The sequence below is a fragment of the Heteronotia binoei genome, chromosome 4 (assembly GCF_032191835.1).
Source record: "Heteronotia binoei isolate CCM8104 ecotype False Entrance Well chromosome 4, APGP_CSIRO_Hbin_v1, whole genome shotgun sequence".
NCBI lineage: Eukaryota > Metazoa > Chordata > Lepidosauria > Squamata > Gekkonidae > Heteronotia > Heteronotia binoei.
The window spans coordinates 25,029,301-25,053,130 of NC_083226.1; the positions used below are offsets into that span (position 1 = coordinate 25,029,301).

At 45.3% G+C, this 23,830-nt stretch overlaps 1 protein-coding gene across 1 annotated transcript in view; it reads left to right on the plus strand.

Moving 5' to 3' along the window:
- Nucleotides 1-659: 659 nt before the first annotated feature.
- Nucleotides 660-23,830, plus strand: part of PRAG1 (PEAK1 related, kinase-activating pseudokinase 1) — an 86,285-nt gene continuing 63,114 nt past the window's right edge. Inside the window, exons 1-2 of the mRNA XM_060236962.1 lie at nucleotides 660-1,205; nucleotides 20,653-21,070. Of these exons, the coding sequence (XP_060092945.1) occupies nucleotides 20,780-21,070 (291 nt within the window). The 5' untranslated portion in view covers nucleotides 660-1,205; nucleotides 20,653-20,779. The remainder of the gene's footprint in view (nucleotides 1,206-20,652; nucleotides 21,071-23,830) is intronic.

Consider the following 23,830-nt stretch of genomic DNA (forward strand, 5'->3'; position numbering starts at 1 on the left):
CGGCGAGAAGCGCTGCTTCATTCATTCGCTTCCCGGCGCCGGGGGCTCTCTGCGTGCACGGCGGGGCTTCCTTCCCGGCAGCGCCAAAGCAAAGGGCAAAACTTTCTGCAGCAGCCGAGCTGGAAAGCGCGGGAGGGGGGGGGGGGAAGGAGGAAGATCCGGCCTGGAGCTCTGCAAAAAGGGGGCAGCAGAAGCACCCGGGGTTTTTCCCCCGACCCAAAACATAAATATCACCAATGTTCCCTCTAAGCTGCAGTCTTGTGAGCAAAAATTCTACTTTGTGAGCTACCGGCATTAAAAGTTGTTTGCTACTGCAGAAATGATTGTGCTCTGGGGTCATCCTTCCTGAGCTAAGACCAAAATGTGTGAGCTGGAGGTTAAAATCTGTGAGCTAGCTCACGCTAACTTCGCTTAGAGGGAACACTGGACATCAAGGGAATCAATATAAAAGATTGTTGAAAAGAAAAGGAAGCCAAGGTTGCCCATGCGTGTGCGCGCGTACACACGTGTTCTATTCAGGGGTGTTTGGATTTTTGGAGCGCTTAGCTTTCCGCGACTTCTTTTTTTTTAAAGAAGCAAAAAAGTCTTCTTTGTTGGGCGGCGCGGAATCGAACCTGCGGCGCCTTGTGCTTAATTAAACTCCGCGACCCCCCCCCCCCACCCGAGCAGATGGTCCCGGCAGAAAGAAATTCCAGGCTGTTAGTTGCGAGTTGATTTGGAAGGCAGAAGCCTGAGACGCGGATCATCCGGGCGCGTGGGAAGGCTTCCCTTGAACTAGAGGACGGCAGAAGTATTCTCACAGAACCGCATGGCTGCTTCTTACAGAAAGCCAACGCCAGTCCTGACGCCGTCCTGGACTGGAGCCCAGCCGACTCTAAAAAACCAGATTCTTCCATAAGGTGTTTTAAAAAGAGGGAGAGGAAATTTGACTGAAAAGCTGTGAAACTTAGACCGGAGTGTAATTGGACACTGCGAAATTCATGTTTCTTGAAACTGGGCACGGTTTCAAGTCCTGCCTGCCTGTGATTCCACCGCCGTCTGCACAGGGGTTATTGTATTGCTTTAGTCAAGTCAAGGTGGCTGGTTGCTCTGAAAAATTCCTGCCTTGCTGAAAGACCCAGAAAACGCTGACTCTGATGTATCTCCGCTGTGTCAATGCTTATTTCCTTTGAAGTGACACTGTATTGAAGAGAGCTTTCTACACGGTAGGTGTGTATAGGATTATAGCCTGAGTCTTAGTGTTCGATCTGTTTCTGTTTTGTGGGTTCTGATCTCATCCAGTTTGCAAGCCCTGAAAAGGCAGGGAAGGTTTACAAAAGGCCATTCTTCCATTCTGTATAGGTCTTGAAGAGCTTATTCTCCAGTTTTTGCAGGTGGGTGGGCTGGTGAAAACCTTGAGGGCCAGTAACTTGTAGACTTATTTGCAGGGCTGGCCCAAATTCTGTTGATCTGTTACTGGCCTCCAAAATAGATCTGTCAGGCACACAAAGCCCAACAAATACGGGTCATTTTATGTGTAAAGTATGAATTTCGTTCATGGTGGATGCTTGGGTTGCCAGCTGGCTGGAAAGAGAATGTCCTGTCTCTTTAAGGATATTATTTATCAGGTGATGCCATTTACCTCCATGCCATTAAGACATTAAGGCTGTATTAGACAAGTAATTTTCCTCCAGGCCCTTCGGCAGCCTAAAGGTGGTTCACCAGTGGCTCCGCTGCCCTGTTTTTTCTGGTTGCCCAGGACTACAAAAATATGGGTCTGTTGAGCACCTGCTATGTCACAGTAGATGGCCAATATGGGCTGTTTTAGGGCTGGAGGGTCACATTGTTGTTAAAGCCACATGCTCATCCTCGAACTGATTCCAGTGAATTTCTTTTTCCTGTTGCAGTGAAAGTTTTCGTAACTGGCATAATCCTCCAGCCGAAGTAGAGTTCAGTTTCTGTTTCAGTGGGAGATCTAAATGTATACTTAAGATTCTTGAGCTGAAATCAGTGGGACTAGACAGTGCTTAGGCTGAGCTGGCTCCTGCCCTGTGTGTTTAATATTCAATACTTTGTTGGATAATAGAGTTGCTTTTTTATTCCTGGGTGTGCAGTGCTACCCTAAACAGAGTTTCCGCATTCTAAGTCCACAAGCTTAGATAGGTATGACTCTGTTTAGGATGACACTGCCAATTTCCCACATTGTGCTGCACCTCCAGAGAAAACTGGTCCTCACAGCTTTCATGCAATCTGACATGCCCTATTGAATTCAGTGGGTCTTAAATGTGCCTAATTAGAACCTGTATTTTATTTTCTTTGCAGTAGTAATTAACAGTTAAAGTGTCACTGAACATATCTATGGGAGCAGTAAAGGTAAATAAACTGCCTACTGTGACAATAATGTGTGTAACTGTTGTTGACTAACAGTGGCTCAGTATTGGAGCCCCGTGTGAAAACACAATCTGTTGGCTAATTAATTATTTTTAAGTCCTAGCAGACAACTGATAAGGTCTTGCATTGTCTATGACACTCCAGCCATACGATCTCTCTCCCCTTTAGGAGTATCTTTGGACTCAGTCCTCCTGGAAGCTGCCCTACTCACATTTCAAAAATAGCCTATGTGTGCTCTTCGACATCTCTCATTTAATCCAGCAGGCTTGCCATGAATATTTCCCAGAGAATTTTGCGTCCTATGATACTGATGGATTGGTTCCTTTACAAAACCTCTTTTTGAGTTTAAAAAGAAAATTCTGACTGGTTAGGTATAATCACCAAAGATTCTCCACTGGGTGGTTAAAACTTCTCTGGATTCTGTTTCCACAAGAGGTGATCTTTAGATTAAATTGAGGGGTGTGGGTGGGTGTGTAAATGCCACTTGCATATCCGTTTCATTCTACCCATTGATTAAACCCTATTTGAAAAATCAGCATAAATTTACATCTTACGGATGGGTTTCATTAGATCTGTCTGCTGTGAAATAGCTATAATGGTGTGATTATGCAGATTTGGCACAAAGGTGGTGCCAGTTAAAATGCGACTTGGCCATGAAAAATGGCTTTAACACTCACAAGCTGCAGTGAGCAATCAGCAATCGAAATTGTCGGTATAGAAAATGAGTCATTTTCATAAGGCCCCCAATTGATTCATAGCAGATGAAATGAAGAACAATCAAAAAGATTCTGTAGTAACAAAAGACATCTGAGATATCTTGGTCACTAGGTAAAAGTGATCAAATATATAGATGCCAATGGTTATGAGCCATCAGGCGGTGGAACTTTTATGTGCAGAGGTAATGTAATCTTGACGACCAGATTCCTGGGACAGACAGTAGGGGATGGATGTTATTTTCATACATGGCTAGTTTGTTCCAGAGGCAGCTGGAAGTGGGGAATTAGAATAGAGAGCCAGTGGGATGTAGTAGTTAGTGTCAGATATTGACCTAGCATAAAATCCTCACTTGTGCATATCACTGAGTGACCTTGGGCCAGTCAACTTAACCTCCCTTCCAGGGTTGTTGTGAAGATAAAGTAGGAAAGCAGAGCTCCTTCCTTCCAAGACGAAGGGTGGGATAAAAACGTGGGATAGATAGATAAGGTGGAACTGTATCAGAACCCGAATTGCAGCTTGTAAGTCTCTTTGATGAATGAATAGCTCCCACTCTGTATTTGGAAGGAAATAAAAGACGTGTGTTGTTTCCTTATCCTTTCCAGCCAGATAAAAGAGTTGCAATTGTGGCTTTTAGAAATAAGGTGCAATATTGCCACTGTAATCCTAAGATCTTTTCTGGGAATAAGGCCTATTTCATTAGATAGGAGTAGACCAATTTAGGATTGTTCTCTGTATCTACTAAATGCAAATAACACGAGTCAGAAGAAAGTCAGCTAAGAGCAGGGCCAGCTCCGCCACTATATACTGCCTAGGGCGCTGGCCTTCTGGGGGTGTCAAATTGGGTGCTCCCCCATGGGACTTGGTGACGCTATCAGCACGGGGGAGGGGGGGCACCAGAAGTTAGCCCTGCCTAGGGCGCAAGACAGTCTAAGACCAGCCCTGGCTAAGAGCATCCCTGGCCCTTTGGTGATAATTTTAACAGGTCTTAAAACACAGGCTGCCCTAACCTGGATGGCCCTGGGTAGCCCAACCTCGTCTAGGAAGCTAAGCAGGGCTGGCCTTGGTTAGTATTTGGATGGGAGACCACCAAGAAAGTCAGAGGTTGCTACACAGAGGCAGGCAACGGCAAACCATCTCTGAACGTCCCTTGCTTTGAAAATCCTACTGGGTTGACCGTGCTGTGACAGCACTTTCCACCACTGAAAAGCAGATTGGGATGTAGTGATGACCAGCAGGTAACTAGAGGAGGAGCTTCCGGACCTTAATCATGATTGAAATAATCAGGAGTGGAATTCGAGCAGGAGCTCTTTTGCATGTTAGGCCACACAACCCTGATGTAGCCAATCCTCCAAGAGTTTGCAAAATAGAGCCTTGTAAGCTCTTGGAGAATTGGCTACATCAGGGTTGTGTGGCCTAATATGCTGGAATTCCATCCCTGGAAATAATAGGATTTAAATCAGCAGAAGTCTTAAGAACCAAAATGTGCAAATGTTTCCATTTGGATTGGGTTGTATTCGTTTGTTTGTCGTGTGATTTTGTAATCAAATGATAACTTGCATGTGTGAGTAGACAACCTCTCCTCTTCAGGGGAGTAATTTCACACATTCAGTTCAGAACAATCCAAGAAACATGTATGTGTGAACCAGCCCATAGAAAGCAGGTCTCAGTGGTGGAAAGCTTTGGAAGAGATCATTGTGAATGTAATACTTTCTCCGCATGCTTCACAGAAACGGGCTCAGAAATCCTCTCCATACCCTATAGCAGGGGTGGCCAAACTGACTCGGGAACCACGTGTGGTTCTTTCACTCATATTGTGTGGTTCTTGAAGCCCCCGCCACCCTATCAGCTGACTTGGAGAAGGCATTTCTCTCATTACTTCACCGAGTCAGCCAGTGGTTTGGAGAATGCATTTAAAGTTGCTTTCTTTCCACCTATCCCTCCCTCCCTTCCTTCCTCTGACATTCATGTCTTGAACATCTGACATTTATTCTATGTGGCTCTTGCATTAAGCAAGTTTAGCCAGCCCTGTCCTATAAGGTAGGCTAGTGTTATTTTCTTGTTGTTCCTGCCCACAGGATGAGTGGAAGTTGGGAGGAAGAGTTTTTTCTAAGGTCACCCAGTGAATTAATGACTGAATTGAAATGAGAGCTGTGGAATTCCAGACTTATACTGTTTACTCATTTACCCTGAGTTGAGAAATTTGTGGTTCAGATCTCACCCACTCATGAACTCGCTGGCCTTAGCTGGCTGGATCTTCTTAACTTCATTCCCTTATTTCCCTCACTGAGAGCCAGTGTGGTGTAGTGGTTAAGTGCATGGACTCTTACATGGGAGAACCAGGTTTGATTCCCCACTCCTCCACATGCACCTGCTGGAGTGACCTTGGGTCAGTCATCACTGTCAGAGATGTCCTGCTCAAGAGCAGTTCTTGGAGAGTTCTCTCAGCCCCACCTACCTCACACAGGGTGTCTGTTGTGGGGAGGGGAAGGAAAAGGAGATTGTAAGCCTCTCTGAGACTCCTTCGGGTACTGAAGGGTGGGGTATAAATCCAATCTCTTCTTCTCTCATTCCAAAGGTGCCTACAGGCTCAAAAGGGTTGGGCACTCTTGGCTTGCATGGCTTTTTCTGATCAGGAACGCATAGGAATGCACCTCCGGCTGGCTTGGTGTCAGGGGGTGTGGCCTAATATGCAAATGAGTTCCTGCTGGGCTTTTTCTGCTGTGGAGGGAGTTTCATTAATGATCACATGACAGGTGTTCTAAGCCATTCATTATCGTTCTCGTTGTCTTTATCTGTGGACCTGGAAATAGTACATGGGACATTTGACTTACTACTGGTATAAATTACTCCCAAAGCTTTAAATCATATTTGCTCGTAGCCCTTGGACTGGTCATCTTTGTGGTACTCAAAGGTTGGCTCCAGATGATCAGGCAGAAAAGTGTTACAACACTTCTCCCCCCCACCACCACCTCAAAGACATAAAAACTTATTTCAGATAAGTCTGCTTTTGCAGTCTTGTCAGCCAGAGAGAGTAGATTTTCAGGGGGAATTCCTAAGATGGGAGTGTTTCTAGTGGGATGCTGGAGAGAGCTTTTGAGAGAGGGAGTTCATTTTTCAGAACTAGATGTGTTCTTAAACACTGTTTTTTTAAGGCTCTTTTTTAATATTCCAGAGGTATTATCGAGATTTCACATGTTTCTCAACATGCCAGATTTGGATCTGAGAGACCCAGGTTCACCTGCCTACTCTCCCTTCACTAGCTGACCTTGGGTAAAACAGATTTTGAGTCCAGTGACTCCTTTAAGACCAACAAAAGTTTATTCAAGGTATGAGCTTTTGTATCTTGGTAGGGTTGCCAAACCCAGTTGGGGGGCAGGGGATCCTCTGGTTTGGAGGCCCTCCCGCAGCTTCAGGTTCTCAGAAAGCAGGGGTGGGAAATGTCTGCTGGGCACTCCATTGTATCCTATGGAGACCAGTCCCCGTAGCAGGGGTGGCCAAACTACAGCTCAGGAGCTACATGTGGCTCTTTCACACATACTGTGTGGCTCTCAAAAACCTTACCACCCCATTGGCTGGCTTGGAGAAAGCATTTGTCCCTTTAAATCACTTCTCCAAGCCAAGCCAGCCAACAGCTTGGAGAATGCATTGAAAGTTAAAGTTGCTTTCTTTCCCCCTCCCCATCTATTTTCCTCCCTCCCTCCCTCCCTCCTCTCAAACAGCTGACGTTCATGTCTCGTGGCTCTTGAACAGCCGATGTTTATTCTATGTAGCTCTTATGTTAAGCAAGTTTGGCCACTCCTGCCCCATAGGGTACAATAGAGAATTGATCTGTAGGTATCTGGGGCTCAGGGGCAGCTGTTTTTTGAGATAAAGGTACCAGATTTTTAGCATAGCATCTGGTGCCTCTCCTCAAATCCTGCCCCAAATTTCAAAAAGATTGGACCAGGGGTTCCAATTCTATGAGCCCCAAAAGAAGGTGCCCCCATCCTCTTATTATTTCCAATGAAAAGAGCAGAGTCCCTTTAAATGTGATTGCCCAAACTTCCTTTGGAGTTCAATCATATTTGTCACAATGTTGCTTCTGGCTGCACCCCCAGAGTCTCCTGGCTCCACCCCCAAAGTTGCCAGACATTTCCTGCGTTGGACCTGGCAAACCTATACCTTGGGTATGTTCTCTTTCAGACTGGCCTACTTTACTGGGTTCTTGTGAGAGTAAAATAGAAGGAAAATACCTGTATACCCCCTGACTTCTTTGGAGGAAGGGTGAAGTAATAAGTGGATAGAATATGTTAGCATTTCTGCAATGTAGTGCTATTCTGATGCAAATTATTCAGGGTGCACACAAATATATCTAAAAAAACAAAAGAATTTGCAGCCACTTCTCCTGGGGAGGTAAGCCCAACTTCCCTCTTCTTTTGCAATTCAATTGACCCTGTGTATGAATTGGCAAACAGAATGCTAATTTAGTTATCTGTCCCTCACCCCCTTTTAGGCTGTCTGCCTTTTTGTTAGTTGTTGAAAGAGCTGCTTATATCTGCACACATTTTTACTTTTGTATCTTATTTATTTTTTAATCATAAAAGAGAGGAAAAGACTTAGAGGGAGATGCCTTTTCACAGCACAGACACTGGCCAATCAGTGCTGTGCATAAGCAGCTTCCACTACAAACATAGAGCTGGATTTCCTGCAGAAAACTCTTGTTTAAAACTATAATGGGTTGCTGCTGTGCTTAGCAGTGTGGAGAGTCCCTGCAGAGGCTCTTCAAGAAGAAGGATTTACATTTAGCTGAGCAGTATACATCTCAGTAAGCGTGCTTCCATGGCAGCCCTCAAAAATGTAGTTTAATGTGAATCCCCGAAGCAGAGTCCTGAGGAGATCTTCAAGTCCATAGCTGGTAGCTCCTTCCTCTTAAAGCTGTTTACAGAGATAAGTCCCAGGCTTCAAGCTTTTGAGCTGCTAGTGATTGAGAGCAATTCAGAATATGTAATTATCTATCTCGGGTGGCCAACGGTAGCTCTCCAGATATTTTTTGCCTACAACTCCCATCAGCCCCAGCCATTGGCCTTGCTGGCTGGGGCTGATGGGAGTTGTAGGCAAAAAACATCTGGAGTGCTACTGTTGGCCACCCTTGCTATCTGAATTTCTGTCTGCCTTATAGTTCGTTTAGTGGCTTTTGTCTTTGGTAGACAGTTAATTACATTTTTTTTCTGCCCCTTTTCCTCTTTCTTTGTAAGTACCAAGAGCAACACAATACATTTTTCCCCCATAGTTAATCATCATGTGATTTCTTTTATGATTAGCGGTATGGCTAGTTTCTAAAATGAGGGCAATTAACGTTTTCCCATTATAATCCTTTTGTCTTCTTCGTTTTGATCCAATTATTGGTATGAAAGGAGAATTTTGACCCTGTTGGAGGCAGAAGCAGTTAGTAATCTAAAGCAATTAACTGCTGGACCGTGAATCAGCAGCCTAATTGGTGGTAGTGGGGGGGAATAAATGTGAGGTGGGCGTAAGCAAACATTGTTTTGTCACGATCTTTGTAAACCATCATAATTGAGTTAACTGTGGCAACATAATACCAATTTCTTGAATTAAAGGGTAGTTTATTCTGCTATTTTGTGGTATCTGCGATGTGTCCAGGAGGGGGTATGTTAAATTGGAAATACTAGCTCAGGAAAAAGGGAGAAATTGCCACGCGATGTAATGTGATGAGAAATAAGGGAGGGGGAATAAAAATTTAATGGACTAACTATTGTGTTGCTGCAGGATTTGTATAATTTGAATGAACTGTTAATTTATTTTTACCTCCAAATCCTGCATCTAATATATTTATTATTTGTACAGTTTATATCCCACCATGAGATGCCTCCAAGCAGAGGTAAATCACCTTTCCTGTTTTGCAATTTCCGGAGCGTGCATAGTAATTGCACGCTGTAATAGCTAAAATATGTAAGGTTGCTGCGAGCTACTTAATAGAGATGGGATAGGCCATCTTTTCTTTTTTGTCCAAGCGCTGAATGAAACATGGTGTTTCAGCATGCACGTTTTATAGAAATATTTAAAATGTGCAGATGGAGGTGTGCTTGCAGACAAAGAAGGAAGAGATTAAAGTTGCACTGGATACAGAGCCCCCCCAATGCCTCAATACCGTACTGATATGCCTCAAGATGATACGGGTATGTTATCACAGCGATGGCTTCTTGTCTTCGGAGGGGTCATAACTCCGAGAACAGTCCCAAGTCTAAGCTTTTACTTTGGCAAGAATGATCGCTCTTCTCTCGGCCGTTTTGGAGGGCAGATGTAATAGAATATCACACTCCAATAGAACATGCAGATGTGCATTTTGATAAGATTAAAACTATTGAACAACTGATTATGGAGTGCCCGATATCTAACGAGTTGAGGGCTCAGCCCTTCTGTGTTTTTTACAGAATTACTAAATGTGCGAGCCCAGGTGTAATGACTATTATCAGATACAAATGATCGTGTCAGCCTCTCAGTAGCAAAATCCGTAGGCGCAATAATTAAATAGAAGAGAAATAATACTGAGTAAGGAGGGGGACTCTGCCACCTCATCTCCAGAGAAGTGACATCATGGCATCCGTGTCACTCTAGGAATTTCTTCTAATCCCTTTGATCTTTACCATAGTCTCTGTGGCCTTTACTGTAGTGATGGGGGAACTCCTAGAGCATTGTAGTGTGTGCATGTGAGAGACATCACTTCTGGTTATCTGGAGATGCCATCATGGTATCCACATTGTTTCCTGCTCCCAGGATTCACCTAACAAAAGCTGCTGAAATTTGCCACTGTGGGCCTAACAAATTTATGTGCTCCAGCTCTAGGTGATAGGATGAAGCTGCTGGCCTTTACCAGGAAGGGCCTGGAAGGAGTTCTGGTTGAAGATGTCACAACTTCAGGTCCAAAAAACATCCTAGAGATGTTCTCTGGTTTGGCCTGCGTCAACTAAGCTCTTGCTTTTGGAGCAAGAGAGCACCTGTGCCAAACAAAATGGCATATCACTGTTAGGTGTGTGTGGTGGACGTATTGTATCCCAGGAGTAGGGTCTTTATATCATGTAGGACAGTAATGGAGATTGGGCAGCCGTATTGGTCTGAACAGGGCTATTTTTGTAGAAAAAGCCCAGCAGGAACTCGTTTGCATAACAGGCTGCACCCTATGATGTCACCATTGTGTCACACAGGGCTTTTTTGTAGAAAAAGCCCAGCATGATCTTATTTGCATATTAGGCCACACCCCCGTTGCCAAACCAGCCGGAACTGCATTCCTGTGCATTCCTGCTCAAAAAACATCCTGTGTCTGAAGTTATAGAACAAAGTAGGAGTCAAGACACACCTTTAAGACCAACAAAGTTTTATTCAGAATGTAACATTCTGAATAAAACTTTGTTGATCTTAAAGGTGTGATTTGACTTCTACTTTGTAGTAACGGAGAGCTTTCAGTCATGCTGCCTACATGTGTTTTTCTCTTGAACATTTAAGAGTGTATACTTATGGATAAACCAAGCAGTTGTGAAATTTATGGATTTCTTTTCTGTGAAATTTAGCACGTGAATACTGAAAAATACTACTTTGATTGAAGACCAGATACCCAAGCTAAAGCTGATAGTCGGTGGGATGGTATTTCTTTAAGAAGTACAGAAATAAATAATTATGGGAGCAATCCTTAGTAGGTCTACTTAGAATTGTACTAAAGTCAACTCAATGGGGTTGATTCCCAGGAAAGTATTCTGCAAGAGAATTCTTTTTTGAAAAGAATTTTTTTTATTTTTGTATTTATATGAGCATGTGAGTATGTGCACGCACCTGGAAGTCATGGTGATGGACCCCTACTGGGGGGCTGGAGGATAATCAGAGAAGTGGCTGAATAAAGCCTGCCCCCCTTGCCCTTCTGACTCCTGGTATTCCAAGGTGGCTCCCATCCAAGTACTTGCCAGGGTCAACCTTTCTTACCTTCCGAGATCTGACAAGATTGGGCTTGCCTGGGCTCTCCAGGTCAGGGCCTGCAGGAGAATTCTAACGATCCACATTAATAACACTATCTCTGGTCACATTTGTGCCATATTGATCATACTGTTTGCCTGTGGAATTGATTATTGAATTCTAATCAGTGGGTGATTGGATTTGAACCAGTGAAATTAGAGTCGCTAGCTCTGGGTTGTGAAATACCTGGAGATTTTGGAGGTGGAGCCTGGGGAGAGACCTTATTAGGATATAATGCCCAGGGCCGGCTCACCCACTAGGCAAATTAGGCATTTGCCTAGGGCGCCAGGAGGGGAGCACTGAATTGGACTCTCCCCCAGTGCCCAAGATAAATGCCTAATTTTCTCCCCTCCCCTGCCACTGCCTGCGCCCTCCCTTCCCTTCCGCAGCGCAGTACCATTCTCCACCCCCACCACCCCCCAGCATGTTTAGAGGAGTGCTGCTAGGATCAGCCTTACCCATTTTGATGGGGAGTGTTCTCTTAAGAGAGCGCTGGAGGAGGCTTCGCTCCCCCTCCTTTCCAGTTCCGGAAAGGAGGGGGAGAAGCCTCTTCCAGCGCTCTCTTAAAAGAACGGTCAAATGCCCCGCCCCTGTTGAAGTGGGTAGGGCCAAGCCTAGTTGCGATGCTCCTCTGACCGCGGGGGGGCGGGGGAGGGTGGCAGAGCGCAGTGCTGTGGAGGGAGAGGGTGGCCAGCGGAGCACGGGGGGGTGGGCAGGGAGTCTGATAGGGCCAGTACTGATAATGCCATCAAGTTCACCCTCCAAAGCAACCATTTTCTCCAGGGCAACTGATCTCTGTAGTCTGGAGATTGGTTGTAAATCCGGGCAATCCCCAGGCCCTACCTGAAGACTTGCAACTTTGTGTGTGGCATGGAGGTTGGAATGAAGAAATACACACAGATACTTGAAGCTGCCTTATAGAAGAAGAAGAATTGCAGATTTATACCCCACCCTGAATCAGAGACTCAGAGAGGTTTACAATCTCCTATATCTTCTCCCCCCACAACAGACACCCTGTGAGGTGGGTGGGGCTGAGAGGGCTCTCACGGCAGCTGCCTTTTCAAGGACAACCTCTGCGATAGCTATGGCTATCCCAAGGCCATTCCAGCAGGTGCAAGTGGAGGAGTGGGGAATCAAATCCGGTTCTCTCAGATAAGAGTCAACACACTTAACCACTACACTGAACTGGCTCTCTCGATACTGAATCAGACTCTTTGTTCATCAAAGTCAGTATTGTCTGGCAGCCGCTCTCTGGGGTCTCAAGCAGAGGTCTTTATCATGATCTACTACCTGATGGTTTCAGCTGGAGATGTCAGGGATTGAACCTGGGAACTTCTGCAGCTAAACCACTGAGCCACAGTAGGGATTGGTTCAATATGTTGAATCCCTACAAGTGTTCCCTCTAAGCTCAGTTAGTGTGAGCTAACCTCCAGCTCACAACATTTTTGCCTTGGCTCAAGAAAAATGGTCCCAGAGAAAACAAATTTATGCAGTAGCACACAACTTTAATACCAGTAGCTCACAAAGTAGAATTTTTGCTCACAAGACTCAAAAGCTTAGAAGGAGTATTGATCTCTACTGTGCCATGAGGCTTACTGAGTGACCTTGGGCTGGAGTGGCAAGTTTTTCAAATGTTTGGAAGACACAAATTTTATTCTTTAAAGGAAAAAATAAATAAAATGTGGGTGGGGGTAGTAGAAATGCATGCAGTGCTTTCTTATCAAAACTAAACTTCACTGCTTTGAGAATTTAAAAAGCATCATCTATAGCTTTGTCAGTATATAAAATTGTGTTACTTAGCATATTTATGACTTTTAAAATTGTAACTGTGCTAAAAATCAGTTCTACGTAGAATTACTCCAATCTAAGACCACTGAATGCTAGGATTTTTTTTCTTCACGGGACTGCACTTTTTGCTTGAGCAAAACTAGCAGGATATAGCCAGCTTCTGCACTTTATGCCACTTAAGTAAATATACCTTATTTTTTGCTATTTGAGAAGTGCAGGAAGGGCACAGTCAAAACAGAAGCCATACATTTTATAGCAAACACAAAGAGGTTTATTATTTGGACTTAGAAACAGTCTTCGTGCAGCTAGTGTATTGAGGACTGAGTTATACAGCAGTGAAAACACAAATCTCTTCAATAGCCTATTATCATCATCCTCGCAGGATGTCATTAAATGTGGGTAATATTATTCATATTTGAACAATAAGCATATCTCAGTAATTTAATTTATTTAAAATATTTACAAGCTTGTCTTTCTTCAAGGCAACTGGGAGCTTTGAAAATGCGTTAAGTATGTCTTCCATGCACACAGGAAGTATCACTGTTTGATGCTGTAGATGGTTTTACATAAAAATATTCATAGTACGCTATTCCTCGAAAGCATTTTGAGTGACTAAAGCCTTGTTTTAAAAAGCATTTCACTTCATTCTCAAAGAGAAAGTGTTTCATAGGGGTTCTCCCCTCCCCTCAGCATTCCTCAAAGAAAAAGTGATAAAAATGTTCCTAGGGGAAAAAAAATCTGTTCCTGCCAACTCCTCTGTTCTGGAATTTGGTGTCTCTGCTTTGGGCCAGTTACTCTCTCTCTCCATCAACTCTACCTCTCAGGGTTGTTGTGAAGATAAAATAAGAGAAGAGAATGATGTGCTGAGCTTTTGGGAGTAAGAAATGCAATAGATAATGATTTTATTCAGGCCTTTTTGCTGGAGAAAGAGGTGTCAAAACTCTCAAGAGGGAAGTGAAGGAGAAACAGATGCCCTTCATGAACTCCTAAACATTTTTTGAGAATTTTGTTTCCACAAAAAAGTTCCTGAGCTGTTTCACTATGTCCCCACAGAAAAAAAGCCCTGATTTTATTGTTGTGGAACTGTGCGTGTGTGTGTATGGTTCACCACCTCAAGTATCTTCAGAAGGAGAGGAGATTCATAAATATAACAATATGCCCATAATGCTTGATTTAAAAAGCAAGATCCCCTCTCCCCTGATTTTTTCTTGGACAGACAAGAAAGCCTGTTTTCCACCATTACACTGCTTTCATTTATTGCATTTATATGCTCTTTTTCTGTCAGGTCAGTTTACAACTTGGAAGTATTGCAGACACAGACAGTAAAATGGCAGAGTTCTATCAGAGCATCTCTGAAGGCCTAAAGGACATGAACTTCCTGGGTCAGCCTTCTCCTCAAGGAGTACAGATCTTTAAGCAGCCCCAGAAAAAGCAGGAAAGGTTGTGCTAACTGGATTCCCTCAGGTCTTTGGTGGTGTCTTCCAGGGCTGATAGCAGCAATAGCCCCAGGGGTGAAAGTAAGCCATAATAAGTATTATCTGTTGCATTTCACCAAGTAAGAACGTAGTCAAAATGGCACATCCTCAGACTCTCACTTCAAGATGGACAGTTAGGGTTGCCAGTCTCCAGAGGGGCTGAAGAACTTCCAGAATTACAGCTGACCTCCAGATTACAGAGATCAGTTCCCCTGGAGAACAAATGGCAACTTTGGAGGTTGGACTGTATGGCATTATACTATACTGTGGTTCCTCCATTTCCCAAACCCTGCCTGTTTCCAGACTCTGCCCTTCAGGGATTTCCCAACCCTGAACTGGTAATTCCACAGTATTGGTGAAAAATTATTTTTGCTCCTGTTGGTCACTTTGTTATATAAGGAGAATCATATACCGTATTCAGGGTTTTTTTTTTGGGGGGGGGGAGGTATTTTGTAGGGGTTTTGTGTGTGCGTGTGTGTGCGTCTGCACCTGGAAGTCATGGTGACCTTTGGTGACTGACCCCTACTGGCAGCCTGGAGAATATTCAGAGAGGTGGCTGAATAAAGCCTGCCCCTGCCCTCCCAGCTGCTGGTATTCCAAGGACGTCTCCCATCGAAGTGCTTGCCAGAGTCGACCTTGCTTAGCTTCTGAGATCTGACAAGATCGGACTTGCCTGGGCTGTCCAGGTCAGGGCACTGTGTTCAGTTTTGAGAGATAAGCGCAAGGCTGTAAGATGCCGTATTGAATTCAACTTCCATATTAAACTAGATATTTAAAGGAATATGTTAACAGCTGCTGTCTGAAGGAAAGGTTTCAAAAATGTTAATTTAAAAATATATATTTTTTCCACCTTGTGAGTGATGAGAATTAGTGTGGGCTGTTACAGGGATGTTGCTAGATATGGCATGCACACTGTTCATAAGTTTGGTTTCAGGAGAGTCATTGTAGTGTCTTGTGCTTAAACAAAGCACCACGCGGTCCCGCAAGTAAGGGCGACCAGGGGAAGTCCCTTGGTCACCCAGCGCAGCGCGGGAAAGACTCCGCCTATCAAGATCAGTGGCAGGAACTTTGACTGGCCAGGATTGGGCTGGCCAGCTGGGGGGCTGTTCCGGGATGAATGTATATAAAGCAGGGCCCGGCCCGCGTGTTCCAGTTCCGTAATGTACCTTCCAATAAAGCTTGTTGTCTTCAACACAACTTGTCTCCGAGTACATTACAGTCATTGTGTTAGCCTGTAGTAGAAGAGCTAGATTCAAGTCCAGTAGCCTCTTAGAAACCAAAAAGATTTTAGGGTATAAGCTTTTGAGAGTAAAAGGGAGCTTTGTCTCCTGAAACTGTAACCTCCCAAAAATCTAGCTGGTCCCTAAGATGTTACTGGACTCGAATCTAGATCATCAAAAGTTTCGTCTTTTATTGCTTTGGAAGAATTTGAACCGTAGATAAACTGACTTCCTTGCATGGCAGTTGTTGTTCATGTTTGCCAAGTTCTTGATTCACAAAAGAACTATTTCTTCGGATGCCCCCACCCATTCCTTACTTTCTTGCTCTGTTTGCTAGGGCAATATGAGCAGGTCATGGAAAGAAACATTTTTAGGTGGTGGTGGGAAACCAAGAGAAGCTTATCTCCAAGTTGTCAATAAACCTTGCAAATTCCGGCTGCCTATTGTTGAAAGTCGTTTTTGGGGAATGTATAATCTGAATGTTTTGGGTATGATCCAGCCACAGTTAAGCACAGTGACGTCCTGTTGATTTCAGTCAGAAACTTAAGGGCTTGTTCCAGCTTCTCCCACTGAAATCAATGTGACTTCAAAGCATTTCACTTTTGAAGTGGGGTGTGGCTCAGTGAAAGATCCTCTGCTTAGCATGCAGAATATCTCAGGTTCAATGCCCTGCATCTTCAGTTAAAGGAGCTGGCAGTAGGTGATGTAAAAGACGTCTGCCTGGGACCCTGGAGAACTGCTGCCAGTCAGAGTAGACAAGACTGACCTTGATGGACCAGTGGTCTGATAAGGCAGCTTCATGTGTGTTCAGGTGGTCTGGATGGCCTGCAACAGGGCATAGAGGCTGAGATCTTTTCCTGATGTTGCCTTCTAGGTTTGTCAACTCCCTTTGTCACTCCAGTGGGAGGATTTGGGGGGGGGGCATTTTGGGGGTGGGCAGGGATGTTACACAATATGCTGACATCCCCCTAAAGTGACACCATCACGTCAGCGACACCAGGGTGATGCTCTGCTTTTTGGACAAACTCTATGGCAGGGGTGGCCAAACTTTCTTAACATAAAAGCTGCATGGAATAAATGTCAGATGTTTGAGAGCTGCAAGACATGCATGTCAGATGTTTGAAAGAAGGGAGAGAGGGAGGGAGGCAAATAGATGGGAAAAGGGAGGAGGGTGGGAGAGATGGAAAAGAAATCAACTTTAACCTTAAATGCATTCTCCAAGCTGGCTGGCAGAGTGGTGGGGGCTTCAAGAGCCACACAATATGTGTGAGAAAGCCACATGTGGCTCTCAAGCCAGTTTGGCCACCCCTGGTCCAGAGGAGCTGGTTGGCCAATCTGTGAGATGTTGGTCTCATCCAGAAGGTCTTTTCTTATGTTCTTACGAAAATGGCAGTCACATGCTGAGTTTTCCTTCTTTGTAATTGTCCTTCATAGTTACCCTGTATTCTGATGCTGTTCCCCTGAGCAGTTCCCTGCATTAACACCCAAAGGTGTTAATGACCTTAGGGCACAAAGGAAAGTTGTACTTCATATCCTGACTGAGGAGCTGGAAACTCAGCCCAGGGCTACTGTTTTTAGTGGCAGCCTCATGTTGATTTCTACACTTTGAAAATAAGCCAAAGGCTTCCAAGAAGTCCGCCAAGCTTGCAGAGTTTTTGTACCGTGGCTGAGAATTTCTGTAAACACTTTGGGCAAATACTATTATATGAAATAGATGTCTAATTTGTTGGCATAGCAAGCATTTTGCACTTCCCCTTTTCCACACTGAATTGGTTATTTACTTGTCCATTTCTTTCTTTAATTAGGCCCTGTTTGGGTGAAGTTCTGCATTGTTAAAGGTAAAGGTAGTCCCCTGTGCAAGCACCAGCTGTTTCTGACTCTGGGGTGGCGTTGCTTTCACAACGTTTTCACGGCAGACTTTTTACGAGGTGGTTTGCCATTGCCTTCCCCAGTCATCTACACTTTCCCCCCAGCAAGCTGGATACTCATTTTACCGACCTCAGAAGGATGGAAGGCTGAGTCAACCTCGAGCCGGCTACCTGAACTCAGCTTCCGCTGGGATCGAACTCAGGTTGTGAGCAGAGGGCTCCGACTGCAGTACTGCAGCTTTACCACTCTGCACCATGGGGCTCTTCTGCATTGTTACCAAACAGCAAATTATCTTCTTTCTTGATCCCTTTGGTATGAGCCTTGTAGATAGCTTGGAAGGAAAGCAACCCAGAAAATATTGGAATGGCTTGCCTTTGGGGCTTCAGCAATAGGGCTGGTAAACCTATCAGCCTAGAACGAATTCGGACTTGCTCTGTGGCAAGGCCATTGCCATTACTGTTCTAGGCAAAAAGTGGAAGTCCCACACCCCCTAAATCCAATGGGAGCTTTGCCATTGCTCATTAGAAGCAGGGTATTATTGGCTCTGCTGTCTTCTCTGCTTGGGAGAATTGCCTCATGGAAAGAATGCCTTCTTAATATTATAAGATGGACCCTTTTGTGGAGGGGGTATTCTAAGGTAGTGGTCCCCAACCTTTTTGGCATCAGGGACCAGTTTTTGGAAGACAATTTTTCCACGGATTGGGGGGGGGGGGGAATGGTTTTGGGATGATACAATCGTGTACTGTATTTTGGTGTGGTGGTTAAGTGTGCAGACTCTTATCTGGGAGAACCGAGTTTGATTTCCCACTCCCCCACTTGCAGTTGCTGGAATGGCCTTTGGTTAGCCATAGCTCTCGCAGAGTTGTCCTTGAAAGGGCAGCTTCTGGGAAAGCTCTCTCAGCCCCACCTATCTCACAGGGTGCCTATTGTGGGGGAGGAAGATAAAGGAGATTGTGAGCCTCTCTGAGATTTTGAGTGGTGGGCAGGATATAAATCCAATGTTGTTGTCTTATTATTACTACATTGTATTATATAATGAAATAATTATACAACTCTCAGCCCAGTTGCTAACAGGCCACGGACTGGTCCGGGTTCACGGCCCGGGGGTTGGAGACCCCTGTTCTAAGGCACCTACAGGTGGGGGGGCATTGTCAGCGTTCAAATTTTGTAGTATCAAAACAAGCAGGCAGTTTAGGGTTGCCAGATCTGTGTTGGGGAAATCCTGGAGATTTTTTTGGGGGGCGGGGCTGGGGTGGAGCCTGGGAGGACACTTAGCGGGATCTAATGCCATAGAGTCCAGCCTCTGAAGCAGCCATTTCCCCCCAGGAAATTGATATCTGCAGGACTTTTTTTGTAGCAGGAACTCCTTTGCATATTAGGCCACACACCCTTAATGTAGTAATTTCTTCTGGAGCTTACAGTAGGCCCTGTAAGAAGAGCCCTGTAAGTTCTTGGAGGATTGGCTACATCAGGGGGTATGGCCTAATATGCAAAGAAGTTCCTGCTACAAAAAAAGCCCTGGATATCTGTAGTCTGGAGATCAGTTGTCATTGTGAGAGTTGACATAATTTCCCCCCATAGTTTGACATCATTTCCCTCCACACTTCCTTGAGATCTTCAGTGAAAAAAAGCCTTGCTCCTACCCTTTGGGTCAGTACTAGGGTTGCCAGGTCCTCCCTGGCCAACAGTACGTGTGGGTAGTGTAGGATTGCCAGCTCCAGTGTGGGAAACTCCTGGAAATGTGGGAGTGGAGCCTGGGAAAGACAGGGACTTCAATAGGGTACAATGCCACAGAGACCACCCCTCCAAAGCATCCATTTTCTCTGGGGGAAATTATCTCTGTGGTCTGGAGATTAGCTATAATTCCAGGGGATCCCCAGGTCCTACCTGGGGATTGGCAACAGTAGCTTATGGGGAAGGCTTTTGTTCCGCAATAAGAAAATTGGAGGACTGGCTTACCGTCCGCATAGATTTGTTCCAGATAACTCCAGGAAAGAGATTGCATTGAAAACACCTTCCGAGTTGACCATCCTCTGAGGAAGATTGCTTGCAAAATGAGTTGAAACCTAAGTTCTCATCAGAAGCTGGAATTTAGCTACAAGTTGAAACTTTTATTACTGGAGCCCTGTTATTGTTGTACAGGCTGAACTTTCGTGCCTGTTTGGGTTTTCTAGAAACCAAAACTTTGTGATTCATGTTGTACAAACAACTTTATTTTTTTTTTAAATACAGCACTTAACTTGTATAAACCATAAAATAAGTGCATATTAATCTAACACAAAGTGGAGCAGCCAGTGGCTTCTTTGTTTTGTCTAACATGGAGGGAAGTGCTATCAAGTCACAGCTGATTTATGGCGACCCTGTCGGGGTTTTCAAGGCAAGATACATACTGAGGTGGTTTGCTGTTGCCTGTCTCATGTACATGCGTATTTAAGAACCTGCAGCTGTTGCTTACATTTTGGGTGCTTGCTGCAAGGGAAAAAAAATACTGCATCTCTGGTACCCTTATGGTCAGCTTGAGTGTAAGTGTGGTTAACGTAGGATTGGGTGTGTGTGTGTGCAGAAGATTGTGTTAATGTAGAGAGAAGGCAGTTCAAAAGGATATAAGGGCAATAACATAAAGAACATCCTCATTCACTGCCACAGGAGGTAGTGGCAGCTACAAGCACAGGCAGCTTCAGGAGGGGATTGGATCAACATATGGAGCAGAGGTCCATCAGTGGCTATTAGCCACAGTGTGTTGATGGAACACTCTGTCTGGGGCAGCGATGCTCTGTATTCTGGGTGCTTGGTGGGAGGCAGCAGTGAGAGGGCTTCTAGTGTCGTGGCCCCGCTGGTGGACCTCCTGATGGCACCAGGGTTTTTTTGCCACTGTGTGACACAGTGTGTTGGACTGGATGGGCCATTGACCTGATCCAACATGGCTTCTCTTATGTTCTCATGCTTTTGAGTCTATGTTTAATAGCCATTGTGGTATAGTGGTTAAAAGTGGTGCACTCTAATCTGGAGAACTGGGTTTGATTCCCCACACCTCTACATGCAGCCTGCTGGGTGACCATGGGCCAGTCACGGTTTACTCAGCCCCACGTATCTCACGTGGTGCCCATTGTGGGGCGAGGAAGGGAATGTATTTGTAATCCACTTTCAAACTCCTAAAGGTAGAGAAAAGCGAAGCATAAAACCCCACTTTTCTTCTTCTTCTGTCTCTGCAGATAACTCAGCGATAGGACAAGCCAAAAAGTTAAGGCTGGCTGCAAAGAGGAGGAGGCGCAAAATGAACAGCGTCACTCCGTACGCAAGATCCAGAGGGCCGTCGAAGTGAAGCGAGAGGGCTTGAAAATGTCTGCGTGCAGCGACTTTGTGGAACACATCTGGAAGCCAGGATCCTGCCAAAACTGCTTCTGCCCCAGACACTTCCACCAGCTGCAGGCGCCACCCCTCGACCTGGGAAACAGCGGCCGGCTCGCGCAGGATCTTCATGGAACCCGAGCCAGACCTGAGCTTCTGGAAGATGACGGCGTGACTTCCTCGACTTACTCCAAGCCGACTATTGCTGTGAAGCCGACAATGATCAACTCGGATATTTCTGAGGTGTGGGCGGATGGGAACCTGAGCGCAGATATCCCGCAGGTAATGATTAATGTGGGGTGTGGTGCATTTTTACAAGATTGCTTCCGTTGTTAACATTTGGCTTGGAGGAACCCTGGGTATTTGCTATGGCAAGATTCCTTGTAAAATGTGAGTCTGCTGCTACCTTTGCAAACAAGGAAAGGGAGGTTCTGATCTCACTGGCCTAGTGCTGTCCTGCTTGTTGGTAGCTGAGGAGACGTGTGCATGGTTTCAGGATGCAGGCAAAGCCCTGTTGGTTTCAGGAGAAACTGGAATGCTCAGAACTCTGCCTGTCAAGAAATGCTCTTGCCTATTCAGGGTTCCTTTTTTAGTTCTGAAAAGCCACTGCTGCTCCCAGGATTGACTCAAGGAAACTTCTGCTTTTTTCCTTCTCCACATTTTGATCCTATCCTCCCAAGGAGCTCTCATGTCCCTGTCTTGCCCTCAAAATAACTCCTGAGAAGATTATGATGAGAGATGGTGACTGACTGGAGGTCACCCAGTGAGCTTCATGTTGATTAGAAGCTGGGTCTTTCAGGTCCTGGTCTGACACTCTAGCTCAGGGGTGTCAAACATGCAGTTTGGGGGCTGAATCAGGCCCCTGAAGGGCTCCTATCAGGCCTCTGAGCAACTGGCTGTCATCTGCTTCCTTCTCCTTCTCTCTTGGTTCCTTCTGCATCACAGCTTGTTTTGCAAGGCTTGCTCAATCACACAGGAGCTACAGAGCAAAACCTCTATTTTCTGAGGCTCCCCCATTGGGAAGGAAAGGGGGAAGGCAGAGCTTGTTTTTCCAGGCTCTCTCAGTTGCACAGCGGAGCTACTGAGCCAAGCCTCTCTTCCTTTTATTGGCTGAGACTTCCCCCCCAACCCCTGGGGAAGGAAGGAAAGAGCCAGAGTTTCCTTTGCCTGGTTCCCAGGATCCCATGGGAGAAATACAAAGAAAGCACCTTTAAGACCAATGAGTTCTAACATTTTAATCATGTTTTAAGTTTTAAAAATATATATATATTTGTGTTTGTCTGTGTTCTTTATAAAATTTATATCTCTCCTTCCTAACCTTAAACAGGTACACACATGGCCCGGCTCGACATGGCTCGGCCCAACCCGACATGGCTCGGCCCAACCCAACATGGCCCAGCCCAACAAGGTCTCATTTATGTCAGATCTGGCCCTCATAACAAATGTGTTCTGCACCCTTGCTCTAGCTCAGGGGACGCCCCCCCAATGCAATGGCCATTAGGGTTGCCAGCCCCTCGGTCTGGGCAGAAGTTCCCCCACTTTTGCAGGCTCCTCCCTGCTAGTGGCAAGCTGGCTGGTGGGAGAAACCTTGCCCATAAATGCCCCGAAACATAGCACAATGACATCACCTGGAAGTGACATTACCGTGGCCCCAACATCGCACAGTAACATTCTTTATGGGCAAAACTCTGTAGTAAAATCAGGCTCAAATTGTCTGGGAAAGTGATGCTCTGTATTCTTAGTGCTTGGGGGGCAACAGTGGGAGGGCTTCTGGAGTTTTGGCCCTACTGGTGGATCTCCTGATGGCACCTGGTTTTTGGCTACTATGTGACACAGAGAGTTGGGCTGGATGGGCCATTGGCCTGATCCAACACGGCTTCTCTTTACGTTCTTATGTTAGCATTCCTGGCATTCACAAAGTACTTTCCGAAACTGGACTGGGCCAGGGTTTTGGGGTCTTTGGCCACTGAAGATTTGATTGGTTGTGCAGATATTTTAAAATGCTTTGGCAGCAGCTGCCATCACAGCAAAAGGATTTTTTCTGTGTGACTGAAGGTAAGCTGTGGCAGCCATTTTATGGCTGGCTTTGCCTCCTGCAGCTGCCATTTTTTGGCTGCACACACCTCACTGTACAAGAATTCCAAAAGTATCTGTCCCATTTTCTGCTACACCAAATTGGCTGTCTCTTCTTGGCTGTCTCTCCTCCTACCTCCAGCTACTCTGAACCAGAAGCAAGGTCCTTCCAGACTTTTCCCCAGTGACCTTCATGCTTTGGGGGACGGCAGTGTCCACCTGCCCAATTCCACAGTCCTTTAAATTTTGTGACTAGAGAATAGGAGGATCAGCTTTGTAGAGAGTGAGACACCCCAGAGTGGAGCAGCTCATCTCTGTTCCTCATCCCTTAACTGCTTGGCACTTGAAACCCAGTTTTATATTGGGTTCAGCTATGTACAACAAAATGCTAAACTGAAAGAAAATCATGTTTACAATACTGCTGGAGTATCAAGTACAAAGTAGCTTCCTGGCACACTAACCAGGAAAGGGCTAGGTTTTTCACTCCAGCTGGGATAACCTTCTTGGCAGCTGTCTGTTTTGATTGACCAACGACATTACAGGGAGAGCAAGAGTGGTGTCATAGTTGGCCCCACCTGGGAGCCCCATTCTACCACAGAAGTTTGCTGGTTGGCCTTGGGCCAGTCAGTCTCAGCCTAACCTACCTCACAGGGTTGTTATGAGTTTAAAATGGAGGAAAGAGTGGAGATCAATGCACACTATCCTGAACACCTTGGAGGAAGGACATGATAAAAATGTATTAAATATTTCTGGTAACAAAGGAAGCCTTTATCAGCAGTATCTCAATACGAGCAGGATTTGGAGATGTAGCAGGAGAGAGAGGCAAGGAAGTCCTCTTCTGCTGGCGGAATTCCTTTCTGTCAGTCGAGATTTTCCACAGGATCCAAGCCTTTATATCTCATTTCTTGTGGACACAAAAGCACACAATGGCATGCCTCGCTGGTCTAGGGCAGTGTTATGCTAAGCAAG